General features: G+C 44.5%; 2 protein-coding genes across 9 annotated transcripts in view; one reads left to right on the forward strand and one right to left on the reverse strand.

Moving 5' to 3' along the window:
- The window catches only part of ANKRD66 (ankyrin repeat domain 66), a 55,332-nt gene that overhangs the window by 5,791 nt on the left and 31,907 nt on the right, over positions 1-17,634 (reverse strand). For 5 of the 8 annotated variants that reach the window (XM_056563891.1, XM_056563890.1, XM_056563894.1 and 2 more), the window contains one exon: positions 79-237. In XM_056563891.1, the coding sequence (XP_056419866.1) occupies positions 79-237 (159 nt within the window). Of the gene's footprint in view, positions 1-78; positions 238-319; positions 348-2,416; positions 2,546-13,520; positions 13,796-17,634 lie in introns of those variants that run through there. The other 3 variants (XM_056563888.1, XM_056563889.1, XM_056563895.1) reach the window with 3 other exon arrangements.
- PLA2G7 (phospholipase A2 group VII) overlaps positions 1-17,634 on the forward strand; it is a 101,000-nt gene that overhangs the window by 608 nt on the left and 82,758 nt on the right. The window lies entirely within an intron of this gene.

A 17,634-nucleotide genomic window follows, 5' to 3' on the forward strand; every position in this document is an offset into this window, starting at 1 on the left:
TGCCCTAACAGCCTGTAGGCCCCAAAGTATCCACTGCAACTAGGTGGCAAGGGTCCGGTGTAGTTTGACTGGATGTACCTTTGGCTGCGGCCCAGTGCAGCGCGGTCCTGTCGCTCCAGTCGATATCTTTGTGATTTGGATCGTGGAGACCTCTCTTCAAGATCTCTGAGACCAAATCATAATCCCCGAGAGCTGCTGCTTGGTGGAGTTCAGTGAAGTCGGACATCCTGTGGATCCCTATCATTAAGAGAGAAAAAAAATACATATATATAAGATTCTAATAACAAAACCGTTACTAAGACCCTATCAGGGCAAATACCTGTCAGCCCCATGTAAGGAACGTCTTCTGGAGACCAACTGTATCCTACGTTACATATAAAAGCATAAAATGGCACCAGGGAAGTATTGGCACCTTTGATGGTTGATGCTGGTGAACAGGGCCCAAATAGTGGGAGAGTAAAAGGGGCAGTTGCCCAGGGTCCCTGTGATCCAGCCCCCTCCAGTGACTAATTAAAGGGGTACTCCGCTGCTCAGCGTTTGGAACAAACTGAGCCAGGAGCTCGTGACGTCATAGCCCCGCCGCTCGTGTATTCACGCTCCGCCCCCTCAATGCAAGTCTATGGGAGGGGGCGTGACGGCTGTCACGCCCCCTCCCATAGACTTGCATTGAGGGGGCGGAGCGTGAAGTCATGAGGGGGCGGGGTTATGACGTCACGAGCTCCCGAGTAACCTAAAGTAATTTTCTGTGATACTTTTATGTGTAATTTATTTGATACTTGCTATGCGGTATAACCGACATGTCAATTTTATTGTGCAGGCTGATACGATTATGGTAATATTTAATTTATATACTTTTATTTTTATAGCTTATTACATTCACATGATTAAAACAAATAAAAACAAAACTTGTGTGAGGGCTTGTGTTTTTTTTTGAAGCATGAATTGAATTAGTACTATTTTGGGGCACATGAACAATTTTGATCACTTTTTATTTAACTTTTACAGAGGCAGAAGTACTGAAAAAACTGTAATTTTGGCAAGTGTTTTATTACTTTTATTATTGTTTAGGGCACTCACCACACAAGCTAAATATTGTGATTATTTTGTGATTATTGTGTTTTTTCAGGGCAAATATGTGTGTGTGTGTGTGTGTGTGTATATATATATATATATATATATATATATATATATATATATATTCTTAAAGGGGTATTCCAGGAATTCTTTTTATTTGACTATGCTACAGGGGCTGTAAAGTTAGTGTAGTACATAATTTAGTGTCTGTACCTGTGTGTGACTGTTTTCTCACAATTCTTCTGTGATTTTCACCACAATATTTATTTTTAACAGCATACAAAATGACTGCTGTTGTTGCAATGCGGCCGAGTCTGCTTCAATGGGTGGAGCGATCGCTTGGTGGGAGAGAGATCGACTGCAACTAATGCAGCAGCTGTAGGCACCCTGATTGAAAACCACAGGTCTTTTGTTTCAATGGGTGGGGTGGCTGATGTGTGGGAGGGAGGAAAATTGAATTCTGGGATTTGTAGTAAAAAAAATTGAAAAGTCAAACAGGAAATACAAGTTCACAAAAAGCTAGCCACAGTGTTCTGGTAATTTCACAACATAGTAATTTAGTCACAAGACAAGTGCAGATCCTTCCTAAGCATGTCCATTACTGTCTGCCAGGTACGTACTAAAATCACCTTATGCTGGAGAACCCCTTTAAGTCATTTCTGAAAGGGAAAAGGGGAATAGTGTATTTTTACGTATTTTTTTACGTATTTTTACTTTTGTTTGAGACTAGACTATGAGATTTCATGATTGTAGGTTAAATACACTACATTATAGTGCAGTGTATTGGGCCTACAGAGCTCTATCCCTTTGTAACTTTGCTAGATGCTGCGGTCGCACTGACCACAGCATCTAAAGGGTTAAAGGGATAATCCATCTAATCACACCTATGCAAAGCACAGGAAATAAGTGACTAGAATGAGGCTCATCTCCTAACTCTGAACACTCCGGCCCCAACCGAGACTAACTGGTCTCTGGAGTGACGGCCCACTCAGCTAATCACCGGCCACAACAATGTCCTCAACTACTGATAGGCGAGCAGGCCATCACTACCAAGACCAGTTCGTCACCGAAGGTGTTGGCTAGAGCGATTAGAAGTAATATGGGCCCCATTTGGAGAACATGAGGGGTCCCACAATAACCCCTGTACTTGTCAGGCTTGGAACTTCCACTCTGCTCCAGCCTGGGAATCCGGCAATGTATGGCAGCCACGGATGACACTGGCACCTTCCCTGAGTCCATGTCACCCAAAGGGAGTAACTGCATGTCAATTTTCGGGAATTGCCCGCTGAACCGTGCAGTTACGCCCATATGCCGGATGGGGTTGAATTTTCTGCTCATTCACCTTTTTTATGCTGGGCCATCTCTGTACAGTAAGAGGGTTTAACCCATGGGCTAACTGATAGGACTAAACATGGCATCAGTCATGTGACCTGACACACACATCATATGACCATTCACATTCAGTTAATGCTGTCTGTATCTTGACGATGATATTAATAAAGTTATCCATTTTAAAAATACACACAAATAACTGTCTCTAGGTGAGCTTGTCAAGCTGTTAATAAAGGTGACTGTTAAAAAAAGCACAAAGGAGACAATAATGGGGAAAAAAGAGTATGTCACATGTACTATTATTTGATGTGGACTTGATGATGCAGATTTTTCATTGATTTTATCATTGATTTACTAGTATATATTAAGAGTATATATTCGCAGCATAAAATCTAACATAGGGGTAGGCATAAGGTTATCCTTCATATAAGATATGGATAGGCATAAGGCTATCCTTCATATAAGAAAGAGATAGGCATAAGGCTATCCTTCATATAAGATAGATAGGCATAAGACTATCCTTCATATAAGATAGGGATAGGTATAAGGCTATCCTTCAGTTAAGATAGGGATAGGCATAAGGCTATCCTTCATATAAGATAGGGATAGGTATAAGGCTATCCTTCATATAAGATAGGGATAGACATAAGGCTATCCTTCATATAAGATAGGGATAGGTATAAGGCTATCCTTCATATAAGATAGGGATAGGCAAAAGGATATCCTTCATATAAGATAGGGATAGGTATAAGGCTATCCTTCATATAAGATAGGGATAGGCAAAAGGATATTCTTCATATAAGATAGGGACAAGGACTATTAATAGAATTCATAATTTTTGGCAGAGAAGATTGACCCAATGGTTCTTATCTGCTGATACATTCTATGCAGTTACCCGGCGTACTCAACATTAAGTTCAGAACGCTGTGTTTAGGCGGCTGTGGTTGTGACATCACGCCATGCCCCCTTTTGATGTCACGCCCCCCCCCCCCCCCCCCCCCCAGTCATGTCATAGACATGAATGGAGGGGGGGCGCAGTGTAATGTCACAAACGAGGCTTGGTGTGACATCACAACCACAGCTGTCCAGGACCCCAGCGCAGATGGCACCCCCGCGATCAGACATCTTATTCTCTATCCTTAGGATAGGGGATAAGATGTCTAGAGGGGGCAGTGGCGGATCCAGGGGCACAAGGATGGCGGATCTTTTCGGGACACAAGGATGCTCCCATTAACTCTCTGCCGCCCCACGTTAACTTTAAAAACGCAGGGGCCGTCGGGAGGCATTGAATGGAGCAGAGGATCAACGCACGCGGGCCAGCATGTAAGTTACCAGCGGCACGTCAGCTTCAGTGCTCCGACCATCGCTCCCCCGATCCCGGAACCTACTGCTATGGACCAGCGGTGGATTGAGCACTGAAGGGGGGCAGTACACAGGCATACAGCCTCCAGCCATACACTTTATATGGCTGGAGGCTGTATGTCTGTGGGGGCCACCGCCAACCTAATGTGGGGAAACAATACTGCCAACCTAATGTGGGGAAACTATACTGACAACCTAATGTGGGGAAACTATACTGCCAACCTAATGTGGGGTAACTATACTGCCAACCTAATGTGGGGTAACTATACTGCCAACCTAATGTGGGGTAACTATACTGCCAACCTAATGTGGGGGAACATACTGCGAACCTAATGTGGGGGAACATACTGCCATCCTAATGTGGGAGAAACTATGCTACCAACCTAATGTGGGGGAACATACTGCCAACCTAATGTGGGGGAACATACTGCCAACCTAATGTGGGGGAACTATACTGCCAACCATATGTGGGGGAACATACTGCCAACCTAATGTGGGGGAACTATGCTGCCAACCTATTGTGGGGGGAACTGTGCTGCCAACCTAATGTGGGGGGAACTGTGCTGCCGACTTAATGTGGGGGGGAACTATGCTGCCGACTTAATGTGGGGGAGGGGGGAACCATGCTGCCAACCTAATGTGGGGGGGAACTATGCTGCCAACCTAATGTGGGGGGAACCTGATGTGGGGGGAGCCGTGCTGCCTACCTAATGTGGGGGGAACTGTGCTGCCAACTTAATGTGGGGGGGGGGAACTATGCTGCATACTTAGAGGGGTAGTCCACTGCCCCACCGTTTGGAACATTTTGTTCCGAATGCTGGGTGCGGGCTGTGGGGGTGACGTCACACCACGCCCCCTCAATGCAAGCCTATGGGAGGGGGTGGGTCGACCACCGCAGGATACTCTGATTGTGCCCCTCTTGAGACTAGACTCTGGATCTGCCCCTGACAGGGGGAATACCCCTTTAACTCACAAACTGTAGTGTTTGGTATTTGTAGGCTGAAGATTGAGGTACTGAGTATGTGTGAGCACTATGCTTTCAGCATGTATGATGAGAAGTGAGCCACGTCTGACCAGCACTGAGCTATTGAGCATGTGTAACCAGGACTGATCTACCTAGCATGTGACCACCAGCACCGGACACACTTGGATATTATGAAAGGGAATCAAAGAAACACCAGGGGGCACCATAACAAGTACTGTATGTAATATCAATATCTACAAAAAAAAAACCTTTTTTTTTTTTTTTTTATATTCCAATAAAAAAAAAAAAAACTTCTTCCCTATTAACAGGATAGGTGTCTGATCTCCTGAACAGTGCCCTGGCTCACTTCTTGGGCAGAGCAGGATCGATGCAGCCCCCTCCATGCATTCTCTAGAAGAGAACTGACCTGTGACCTACGACCTGCTAGACTAATCAGATTCAGGGGGGGGGGGGGTCACAGAACATGTAGCAAAGCAAAATACTATAGATCCTATACAATTAGACTGCAAAGCACTGCATTTGTCACCTTACCGGAGTATAAAAGTCATGTGCCCTGCCTTGCCAGGTGAGAACTGAATTGGGGAGGGAGGGGCGGAATTGTATTTTCGTCACACGAGATATCCTTCTCTCACCATCAAGAACTTTAAAACCATTAAAACACACCAAGTGATCTGTAATCTGACACAGAGTCCGACTCCTATCAGTCATCTTTTCTGGAACTTTTTTGTGCTTTTTGTTGCATTTGGTTTTTTGGGTGTTTCTTGTAATTGTGGCAGAACCATGGCAGTTTTTAATAATTATGTTAAATTTCAGCCACAAAAATTACATTAAGTTAGTTGGGTGCTAAAAATGTTGAAAAAAAAACAACTTACATACTTACCTACCCTGATACCCCACTGTTGCCATTCCAACAGCACCCTGTTCCCTCATGTTCTTCTCTGCTTCCTTTGACGCATCGACCCTACAGGAACTGCCCATCCAGCTAGCCACTGGCCATAGCAGTGACTCACCTCGGGGGTGGGGGGGGAGGAGCTGACTGGGCATTTATTGTAGGCTTGAAGCATCACAGAAATCAGAAATCAGTGGGGGACTGGGAGCCGTAAGAAAGGCAGCTGCGGGGAATAGGGGGAAGGTGAGTAAGGTTGGATTTTTTAAGTTATGAGCTCCTGACTCTTTTTAATTAATAGCACCCGACTCATTTTTAAATTTTATCCACAGAATAGGCAATAGATAATTAACTGATCGGTGGGATTATTTTCTCTCTGACCACAGTGCTCTCTGTTGACACCTCTGTCCATGTCAGGAACTGTCCAGAGTAGGAGCAGATCCTCATAGCAAACCTCTCCTCCTCTGGACAGTTTCTAATACGGACAGAGGTGTCAGCAGTGAGCACTGCGGTCAGACAGAAAAAAAAAAAAGAACTTTCTCTGTTGTATACAGCAGCTGATAAGTACTGGAAGGATTAAGATGTTTAAACAGAAGTAAAAAAAAAAAAGGGGTTTGCACCGAAGTACTCCTTTAACCCCTTAAGGAGTTACTTAAAGAATCAACTAGACGTAAATATGTTAGATCCCACGTCAGACCACGCTTAAGCGTAATTCCACCCAGCATTCAAATATGTCAAAAGAACAGAAAAAGTATAGGTGTTCAGGGTAGTGCATAAAAATTTACTTTTATTTGAATCATTAAAAATCACCCAAAAACGTGTTTGATTCCAACACCATTAAAAATTGAATAAATGTAGACCATCAGGAGCAATAACCTTCCAGAATCGGCGTCTCAGTTCACACACCGCAGTGAACAGAGCTGGACGGAGCCAGCTCCCTGCACCACAGCAGGTTGTCGCGCCCGCCCCGCGAACCAGGGATCCGTGGACCAACGGATAGAGTCCTGGCCTATAATACAGGGACAGAGTCTTATTATTTATATATACCTGTTGCTTTTCCCTACAGGATTTATAGGGATAGGAGAATATTTTTATTGCAGATGGATGACCTGTTCCCTACGCCAAGGACCTCTTTAATACTTTTGATTCTATTTGATATAGCGATTGTATATACATAAAACCTGTCAATCTGACATACCTTCTCTGTACATATTATATGCCTCCCTGAGGACGCCATATAAATTTATGGCAGAAACGCGTCGGCGGTACAATATAATAGTGGTATGATATGCTGCTAATTTTGGTAACTTATAGTTACTAATTAGCTGTGGCACAGTTTGAGCGTCTCCTCCGATTCTGGAAGGTTATTGCTCCTGATGGTCTACATTTATTAAATTTTTAATGGTGTTGGAATCAAACACGTTTTTGGGTGATTTTTAATGATCCAAATAAAAGTTAATTTTTATGCACTACCCTGAACACCTATACTTTTTCTGTTCTTTTGACACAGAGTTACTTAAAGCAAAGCATACCCCATATGTGTGGGCGTAAAATGCTCTGCCACAAGGCTCAGAAGTGAGAGCGCCATGTACATTTGAGGTGATTTGCACAGGGGTGGCTGATCGTTACAGCGGTTCTGACATAAATGCAAAAAAAAAACACCCTCATGTGACCCCATTTTGGAAACTAAACCCCTCACGGAACGTAAGTAGGGGTATAGTGAGCCTTAACACCCCACAGATGTTTAACCTCTTAAGGACCCATGACGTATGCGTACGTCATGAGTCCCGGTCCTGCGATATAACGCGAGGTCACGCGGTGACCCCGCATCATATCGCGGCGGGCCCGGCGTCATAGTGAAGCCGGGACCCGCCTCTAATAGCGCACGGCACTGATCGCGGCTAAAAACGAAAGTAAAAGTGCCCGGCTAGCTCAGGGAGCTGTTCGGGATCGCCGCGGTATAATCGCGGCATCCCGAACAGCTGTAGCACAGGAGGAAGGTCTCTTACCTTCTCCTGTGCTGTCCGATCGCCGAATTAATGCTTCAAACCTGAGATCCAGGCTTGAGCATTCAATCGCCGAAAACACTGATTGATGCATTCCTATGGAGATGGATCAATCAGTGTAAAAGATCAGTACATGCAATGTTATAACCCCCCCTATAGGAGCTATAATATTGCATAAGAAAAGTGTAAAAAAAATCATTAACCCTTTCAATTATCCCTTCCCCTAATAAAAGTTTGAATCACCCGGCATTTCCAAGAATAAAAAAAAACATTATGTAAATAATAATAAAAATAAACATATGTGGTGTCGCCGCGTGCGGAAATGTCCGAATTATAAAAATATACCGCTTTTTAAACCGCTCGTTCAATGGCGTACGCGCAAAAAAATTCCAAAATAGCGCATTTTTGATCACTTTTTATACCACAAAAAGTGAATAAAAAGTGATCAAAAAGTCTGGTCAGAACAAAAATGGTACCGCTAAAAACTTCAGATGACGGCGCAAAAAATGAGTCCTCAAAGCGCCCTGAACACAGAAAAATAAAAAAGTTATAGGGGTCAAAAGATTACCATTTTAAACGTATAAATTTTCCTGCATGTATTCATGATTTTTTTCAGAAGTGATACAAATTCAAACCTATACAAGTAGGGAATCATTCTAACCGTATGGACCTACAGAATAAAGATAAGGTATCATTTTTGACAAAAAATGTACTGCGTAAAAACAGAAGCCCCCAAAACTTACAAAATAGTGTTTTTTCATCAATTTTGTCGCACATTGATTTTTTTTCCCGTTTCACCGTAGATTTTTGGGTAAAATGACTAATGTCATTACAAAGTAGAATTAGTGACGCAAAAATTAAGCCATTATATATAATTTTAGGTGAAAATTTTTAAGAGTTATGATTTTTAAAGTTAAGGAGGAAAAATTGAAAATGAAAAAACGGAAAAAGCCCGGGTCCTTAAGGGGTTAAAGAATTTTTGTTAAAGTTGGAGGTGAAAATGTTGGTGTTATCCCAAATTTTTCATTTTCACAAGGGGTTTTAGGAAAAAAGTATATAAATACCCAATATGTGGAAGTAAAGTGCTCTGCTGGCGCGCTATAGCCATGTAGAAGGCCATGTGCATTTACAAAGCCCCCATGGTGCCAGAACAGTGGAACATTTTGGAAACTACACCCCTCACATAATGTTATAAGGGGTACAGTGAGCATTTACGCCCCACAGGTGTCTGACAGATTTTTTGTACAGTGTAATTGTAATTTTCCATTTGCAAAGCCCACTGTTCCAAAAGTCTGTCAAACTCCAGTGAGGTGTAAATGCTCACTGTACCCCTTATTACATTCCATGAGGGGTGTAGTTTCCAAAATGGGCTCACATGTAGGGGGGGGGTCCACTATTCTGGCACCATGGGGGGCTTTGTAAATGCACATGGTCCCCGACTTCCGTTCCAAATAAATTCTCTCTCTAAAAGCTCAATGGCGCTCCTTCTCTTCTAAGCATTGTAGTTCGCCCGCAGAGCACTTTACATCCACATATGGGGTATTTCCATACTCAGAAGAAATGGGGTTACAAATTTTGGGGGGCATTTTCTCCTATTACCTCTTGTAAAAATGGTAAATTTTGGGGGAAAAAAATGCATTTTAGTGATAAAAAAATTCACTTACACATCCGACTTTAACGAAAAGTCGTCAAACACCTGTGGGGTGTTATGGCTCACTGTACCCCTTGTGGGTGTAGTTGAAGGGTGTAGTTTCCAAAATAGTATGCCATGTGTTTTTTTTTCTGTTATGGAGCTTCCTAAATGTGAAATGCCCCCAAAAACCATTTCAGCAAAATTTGCTTTCAAAAAGCCAAATGTCGCTCCTTCTCTTCTGAGCATTGTAGTGCGCCAGCAGAGCACTTGACGTCCACACATGGGGTATTTCCATACTCAGAAGAAATGGTGTTACAACTTTTGGGGGGTATTTTCTCCTATTACATCTTGTAAAAATTGTAAATTTGGGGGGAAAAACTACATTTTTGTGAAAAAATTTTTACATTTACATATTCGACTTTACCAAAAAGTCGTCAAACACCTGTGGGGCGTTAAGGCTCACTGTACCCCTTGTTACGTGCCTTGAGGGGTGTAGTTTCCAAAATAGTATACCATGTGTTTTTTTTTTTTTTGCTGTTATGGCACCATAGGGGCTTCCTAAATCCCAATGTCGCTCCTTTCCTTCTGAGCCCTCTAGTGTACCCACAGAACACTTTCTGTTCACATATGAGGTATTTCCTTACTCGGGAGAAATTGGGTTACACATTTTTTTTTTTTTTTTTTCCTTTTACCCCTTGTAAAAATTCAAAAACTGGGTCTACGAGAACATGTTAGTATAAAAAATTTTGATTTTGAATTTCCTCCTTCACTTTGATGCAATTCCTGTGAAACACCTAAAGGGTTAACACTTTCTGAATGTCATTTTGAATACTCACCAAGAAATGATGCAAGTATTGACAAAAATTTACCCCTATGTTAAAGTAGAGTATGTCACGAAAAAACTAACTCGGAATCAAATTCGTAAGTAAAAGCATCGCAGAGTTAGTAATGCTTCAAGTGACAGTGGTCAGATGGGCAAAAAATGCTCTGGTCATTAAAGGGGTACTCCGACCCTAAGACATCTTATCCCCTATCCAAAGGGGATATCACGCTCCCTCCCATAGACTTGCATTGTGGGGGTGGGGTGTGATGTCATACGGGGGCAGAGTTGTGACATCACGATACTCCAGCCCTGTAGTCGTAACCCGGCAGACTCGGAGGCTGCGGTGCTGCCTGCAGCTCCCACAGGTGGGTGCTGCATGAGAGACTGCAGAAGAGACCGCGAAAAGGGATAAGATGTCTTAGGGTCTGAGTACCCCTTTAAGATCATAATGGGCTTGGTCCTTAAAGGAAAACGGTCAGCATTCTCCCCCCGCACTAACCAGCGGTACTGGCTGGTAGTGCGGGGGACTCTGATCAGTTTGATATATATATATGCTAATGAGGTCCTAACTGGCACCAGCCGGGCTAACTGGCACTCTGATGTCAGTGCCGGGCCGCAGCGCCGCCCAGCTCATCAATATTCCTCCCCTCTCTCTTCATCACAGAGCGGGGAGAAGAGAGAGAAATATTGATGAGCTGGGCGGCACTGACGTCAGAGTGCCAGTTAGCCCGGCCCGTGCCAGTTAGCCCCTCATTAGCATATACCAAAAATAGATTAAGCATCAAACTGATCAGTGTCCCCCACACTACCAGCCAGTACCGCTGGTTAGTGTGGGGGGAGAAAGCTGAGAGTTTTCCTTTAAGGGGTTAATTTAGATAAATGGGACAATGACAGAAACTTCTGCAGTAAATCTGCTGTTTGAACATACACTGATAGCCGCACGATTTTGCAGGCAAACAGTAGTTTAACCTGTAAACATCACATAGTTCATAAGGTTGAAAAAAGGCCAGAGTCCATCAGGTTTAAAGGGGTACTCCACTCCCCCAGCGTTGTGTCGTGACTTCCCCCGCAGCCCGCACCCAGCGTTCGGAACAAAATGTTCCGTATGCTGGGGCAGTGGAGTACCCTTTTAATCTATATCCCAATTGTGTCCCTACTGTGTTGCATCCTCTTCATGTGTCTATAACGCTCAGGTTTTGGGTGCAGAACAAAATACACTACTCAAAAAAAATAAAGGGAACACTTAAACAACACAATGTAACTCCAAGTCAATGACACTTCTGTGAAATCACACTGTCCACTCAGGAAGAACACTGATTGACAATCAATTTCACATGCTGTTGTGCAAATGGAACAGACAACAGGTGGAAATTATAGGCAATTAGCAAGACACCCCCAATAAAGGAGTGATTCTGCAGGTGGTGACCACAGACCACTTCTCAGTTCCTATGCTTCCTGGCTGATGTTTTGGTCACTTTTGAATGCTGGCGGTGCTTTCACTCTAGTGGTAGCATGAGACGGAGTCTACAACCCACACAAGTGGCTCAGGTAGTGCAGCTCATCCAGGATGGCACATCAATGCGAGCTGTGGCAAGAAGGTTTGCTGTGTCTGTCAGTGTAGTGTCCAGAGCATGGAGGCGCTACCAGGAGACAGGCCAGTACATCAGGAGACGTAGAGGAGACCATAGGAGGGCAACAACCCAGCAGCAGGACCGCTACTGCCGCCTTTGTGCAAGAAGGAGCAGGAGGAGCACTGCCAGAGCCCTGCAAAATGACCTCCAGCAGGCCACAAATGTGCATGTCCACTCAAACGGTCAGAAACAGACTCTATGAGGGGGGTATGAGGGCCCAATGTCCACAGGAGGGGGTTGTGCTTATAGCCCAACACCGTGCAGGACGTTTGGCACCCTGTGCTCTTCGCAGATGAAAGCAGGTTGACACTGAGCACATGTGATAGACATGACAGAGTCTGGAGACACCATGGAGAATGTTCTGCTGCCTGCAACATCCTCCAGCATGACTAGTTTGGAGGTGGGTCAGTAATGGTGTGGGGTGGCATTTCCTTGGGGAGCTGCACAGCCCTCCATGTGTTTGCCAGAGGTAGCCTGACTGCCATTAGGTACCGAGATGAGATCCTCAGACCCCTTGTGAGACCATATGCTGGTGCGGTTGGCCCTGGGTTCCCCCTAATGCAATAGTGGAGTGCGTCAGCAGTTCCTGCAAGAGGAAGGCATTGATGCTATGGACTGGCCCGCCCGTTCCCCAGTCCTGAATCCGATTGAGCGCATCTGGGACATCATGTCTGGCTCCATCCATCAACGCCACGTTGTACCACAGACTGTTCAGGAGTTGGCGGATGGTTTAGTCCAGGTCTGGGAGGACATCCCTCAGGAGACCATCCGCCACCTTATCAGGATCATGCCCAGGCGTTGTAGGGAGGTCATACGGGCACGTGGAGGCCACACACACTACTGAGCCTCATTTTGACTTGTTTTAAAGGGGTACTCTGGTGAAAACCTTTTTTCTTTTAAATCAACTGGTGGCAGAAAGTGAAACATATTTGTAAATTACTTCTATTAAAACAATCGTAATCCTTCCAGTACTTATCAGCTGCTGAATGCTACAGAGGAAATTCCTTTTTGGAACACTAATGACATCACGAGCACAGTGCTCTCTGCTGACATCTCTGTCCATTTTAGCAACCATGCATAGCAGATGCATAGCAGATGCATAGCAGATGCATACTAAGGGCAGCATGGTGGCTCAGTGGTTAGCACTGCTGCCTTGCAGTGCTGGGGACTTGGGTTCAAATACCACTAAGGGCAACAATAAATAAAGTGTTATTATTATTATAATAATGTCAGCAGAGAGAACTGTGCTCGTGATGTCATAAGAGAGCATTCCAAAAAGAAAATAATTTCCTCTGTAGTATTCAGCAGCTAATAAGTACAGGAAGGATTAAGATTTTTTAATAGAAGTAATTTACAAATATGTTTAACTTTCTGCCACCAGTTGATTTAAAAGAAAAAAGTTTTTCACCGGAGTACCCCTTTAAGGACATTACATAAAGTTGGATCAGCCTGTAGTGTGGTTTTCCACTTTGATTTTGAGTGTGACTCCATATCCAGACCTCCATGGGTTGATAAATTTGATTTCCATTGATAATTTTTGTGTGATTTTGTTGTCAGCGCATTCAACTATGTAAAGACGAAAGTATTTCATACGATTAGTTCATTCATTCAGATCTAGGATGTGTTATCTTAGTGTTCCCTTTATTTTTTTAGCAGTGTATGTGACACATCACTTATTTGCCATTAAAATAACATTTGTAATGCAATATGACCAGGGCTGCAGAAACATAGTCTTACAATTAAGTTCTAAATGAATTGGCAACAGAGATATAAAAATAATTCTCTCACCTTATCTTGCAGTAATAGAGAAGCATTGTGGTATTTCCAGGCAGATCTTCACAAAGGAGAACATTACAGAAGCTGAGAGAGGACGTATTTTGTTGATGAAGGGCACCATGGAGACTCACTCCTCCCTGCTGTGTCACTGACACCCACTGCTGCTCCATGCTTGTGCAAAGCCTTGTAAACAATGGAAGTTCTTTCACATTGCGCAGGATATTATAGGTGCCAGACTGCCATATATTTCTGGATTATCAAATTGTCATAGAACTGTGTATAAACCTCACACATCTCCCATCTGAATTGGGTCTAGTACAAAGAGGAAATCAAAACTTTTGATCTCTCTATAACCGACATACCTATGCTGCCCCCACCATGATCACTGTAGGGATGGTATTGGGCAGGTGATGGGCAGTGCCTGGTTTCCTCTATGCATGATGCTGCCCCCACCATGATCACTGTAGGGATGGTATTGGGCAGGTGATGGGCAGTGCCTGGTTTCCCCCAGACATGATGCTGCCCCCACCATGATCACTGTAGGGATGGTATTGGGCAGGTGATGGGCAGTGCCTGGTTTCCCCCAGACATGATGCTGCCCCCACCATGATTACTGTACGGATTGTGTAGGGCAGGTGATGGGCAGTGCCTGGTTTCATCCAGACATGATGTTTAGAATTAACCTCTTCAGGACCCATGACGTATGCATACGTCATCACACCCTGGGTCTTAAGGACCCATGACATATGCATACGTCATGGCGTTTTCCGGTCTCTGCCGCTCGCCGGGCAGAGATCGGAACCGGATGCCTGCTGAAATCCTTCAGCAGGCATCCAGGGCAAACGCCGAGGGGGGCCATGTAGGGAAATCACCCTTGCGATCTGCGGCGATACCGGGCTGATCGGGTCTCTGGGACCCGACCACCCGGTAATTTCGCATGATCCCGGCTGTCACAGACAGCCAGGACCATGCTGAAGTATCGGAGCGAGGTGGCAAGCCTGCCACCTCCTCCTATTCCCTGCGATCTGTCGGTTAGTTAACCGACCAATCGCAGGGGGGAGGGCGGTTACTTCCTCCCGTCCTGCCCGGCCCCTGAAAGTCCGGAGAGGACGGGAGGAAGACCGGAGGACGCGGCGGGGGACGGGGGAGTGCTGGGGACCGGCCCCGGTACTTACCTCGTCCCTGAAGACCCGGATCCCGGCGAGGAAGATGGCGGCGGCGGCGACAGGTGAGTATATCTTCAGCTGCGGTCGGGCCCTTTACAGCAATGCACGTCGCCGTAAAGCGACATGCATTGCTGTAATGGGACCCTGTAAACTACAACTCCCAGCATGCCCAGACAGCCCTTGGCGTCTGGGCATGCTGGGAGTTGCAGTTTTGCAACATCTGGAGGTCCACAGTTTGGAGACCACTGTGCCCTTCCAGATGTTGCAAAACTACACATCCTCAGCATGCCCTTACTGTTCAAGCATGCTGGGAGTTGTAGTTCTGTAACATCTGGCCCTTCAGATGTTGCAGAACTACAACTCCCAGCATGCCTGGACAGTTTTGGCATACTGGGAGTTGTAGTTTTGCAACATCTGGAAGGGCACAGATTGGGAACCACTGTATTAGTGGTATGCAAACTGTAGTCCTCCAGATGTTGCAAAACTACAACTCCAAGCATGCTGGGAGTTGTAGTTCGGCAACATCTGGCTCTAAAGATGTTGCCGAACTACTACTCTCAGCATGCCTGAGAATGTTTGGGAGTTGTGGTTTTGCAACAGCTGGAGGCACACTGGTTGGGAAACATTGTTTCCTAACTCAGTGTTTCCCAACCCGTGTGCCTCCAGCTGTTGCAAAACCACAACTCCCAAACATTCTCAGGCATGCTGGGAGTAGTAGTTTTGCAACAGCTGGAGGTCCCCCCCCCCTGTGAATGTACAGGGTACATTCACATGGGCAGGGGGCTTACAGTGAGTATCGGGCTGCAAGTTTGCGATGCAGCAAATTTTGCGCGGCAGCTCAAACTCGCTGTAACCCCCCGCCCGTGTGACTGTACCCTAAAAACACTACACTACACTACCACAAAATAAAATAAAAAGTAAAAAACACTACATATACACATACCCCTACACAGCCCCCCTCCCTCCCCAATAAAAATGAAAAACGCCTGGTACGCCACTCTTTCCAAAATGGAGCCTCCAGCTGTTGCAAAACAACAACTCCCAGTATTGCCAGACAGCCGTTGACTGTCCAGGCATGCTGGGAGTTTTGCAACAGCTGGAGGCACCCTGTTTGGGAATCACTGGCGTAGAATACCCCTATGTCCACCCCTATGCAAATCTCTAATTCAGGCCTCAAATGCGCACGGTGCTCTCACTTCGGAGCCCTGTCGTATTTCAAGGCAACAGTTTAGGGCCACATATGGGGTATCGCCGTACTCGGGAGAAATTGACTAACAAATCTTGGGGGTCTTTTTCTCCTTTCACCCCTTATGAAAAGGTGAAGTTGGGGTCTACACCAGCATGTTAGTGTAAAAAAATAAACTTTTTACACTAACATGCTGGTGTTGCCCTATACTTTTCATTTTGACAAGAGATAAAGGGGAAAAAAGCCCCACAAAATTTGTAACGCAATTTCTCCCGAGTACGGAGATACCCCATATGTAGGCGTAAAGTGTTCTGGGGGCGCACAACAAGGCCCAGAAGGGAGAGTGCGCCATGTACATTTGAGGTGATTTGCACAGGGGTGGCTGATTGTTACAGCGGTTTTGACAAACGCAAAAAAAAAAAAAACCCACATGTGACCCCATTTCGGAAACTACACCCCTCACGGAATGTAATGAGGGGTGCAGTGAGAATTTACACCCCACAGGTGTCTGATAGATCTTTGGAAGAGTTGGCTGTGCAAATTAAAAATGTTGTACAGCCCACTGTTCCAAAGATATGACAGACACCAGTGGGGGGTAAAGGCTCACTTTATTTCTTGTTACGTTCCACAAGGGGTCTAGTTTCCAAAATGGTATGCCATGTGTTTTTTTTTGCTGTCCTGGCACCATAGGGGCTTCCTAAATGCGACATGCCCCCGAGCAAAATTTGCTCTCAAAGCCAAATATGACTCCTTCTCTTCTGAGCATTGTAGTTCACCCATAGTACACCTCAGGTCAACTTATTGGGTACCGTCATACTCAGAAGAGATGGGGGTTACAATGTTTGGGGGGTATTTTCTGCTATTAACCCTTGCAAAAATGTGAATGTGAATGTGAAATGGGAAACACATTTTAGTGAAATTTTATTTTTATTTTTTTACATATGCAAAAGTCGTGAAACCCCTGTGGGGTATTAAGGCTCACTTTATTCCTTGTTACGTACCTCAAGGGGTCTAGTTTCCAAAATGGTATGCCATGTGGGGGATTTTTGCTGTTCTGGCACCATAGGGGCTTCCTAAATGCAACATGCATTTAAAAAAAACGTACTCTCCAAAATCCCCTTGTCGCTCCTTCCCTTCTGAGCCCTCTACTGCGCCCGCCAAACACTTTACATAGACATATGAGGTATGTGCTTACTCGAGAGAAATTGGGCTACAAATATAAGTATACATTTTCTCCTTTTTCCCCTTGTAAAAATTCAAAAATTGGGTCTACAAGAACATGCGAGTGTAAAAAATGGAGATTGTGAATTTTCTCCTTCACTTTGCTGTTATTCCTGTGAAACACCTAAAGGGTTAAAACGCGGACTGAATGTCATTTTGAATACTTTGGGGGGTGCAGTTTTTATAATGGGGTCATTTGTGGGGTATTTCTAATATGAAGACCCTTCAAATCCACTTCAAACCTGAACTGGTCCATGAAAAATTGTGAGTTTGGAAATTTTATGAAAAATTGGAAAATTGCTGCTGAACTTTGAAGCCCTCTGGTGTCTTCCAAAAGTAAAAACACGTAAATTTTATGATGCAAACATAAAGTAGACATATTGTATTTGTGAATAAAAAAAAAATTCTTTGGAATATCCATTTTCCTTACAAGCAGAGAGCTTCAAAGTTAAAAAAAAAATGCAAAATTTTCAAATTTTTCATAAAATTTTGGGATTTTTCACCAAGAAAGGATGCAAGATACCACAAAATTTTACCACTATGTTAAAGTAGA

This window comes from Hyla sarda, chromosome 3 (assembly GCF_029499605.1).
Source record: "Hyla sarda isolate aHylSar1 chromosome 3, aHylSar1.hap1, whole genome shotgun sequence".
In the NCBI taxonomy this organism is placed as follows: Eukaryota; Metazoa; Chordata; class Amphibia; order Anura; family Hylidae; genus Hyla; species Hyla sarda.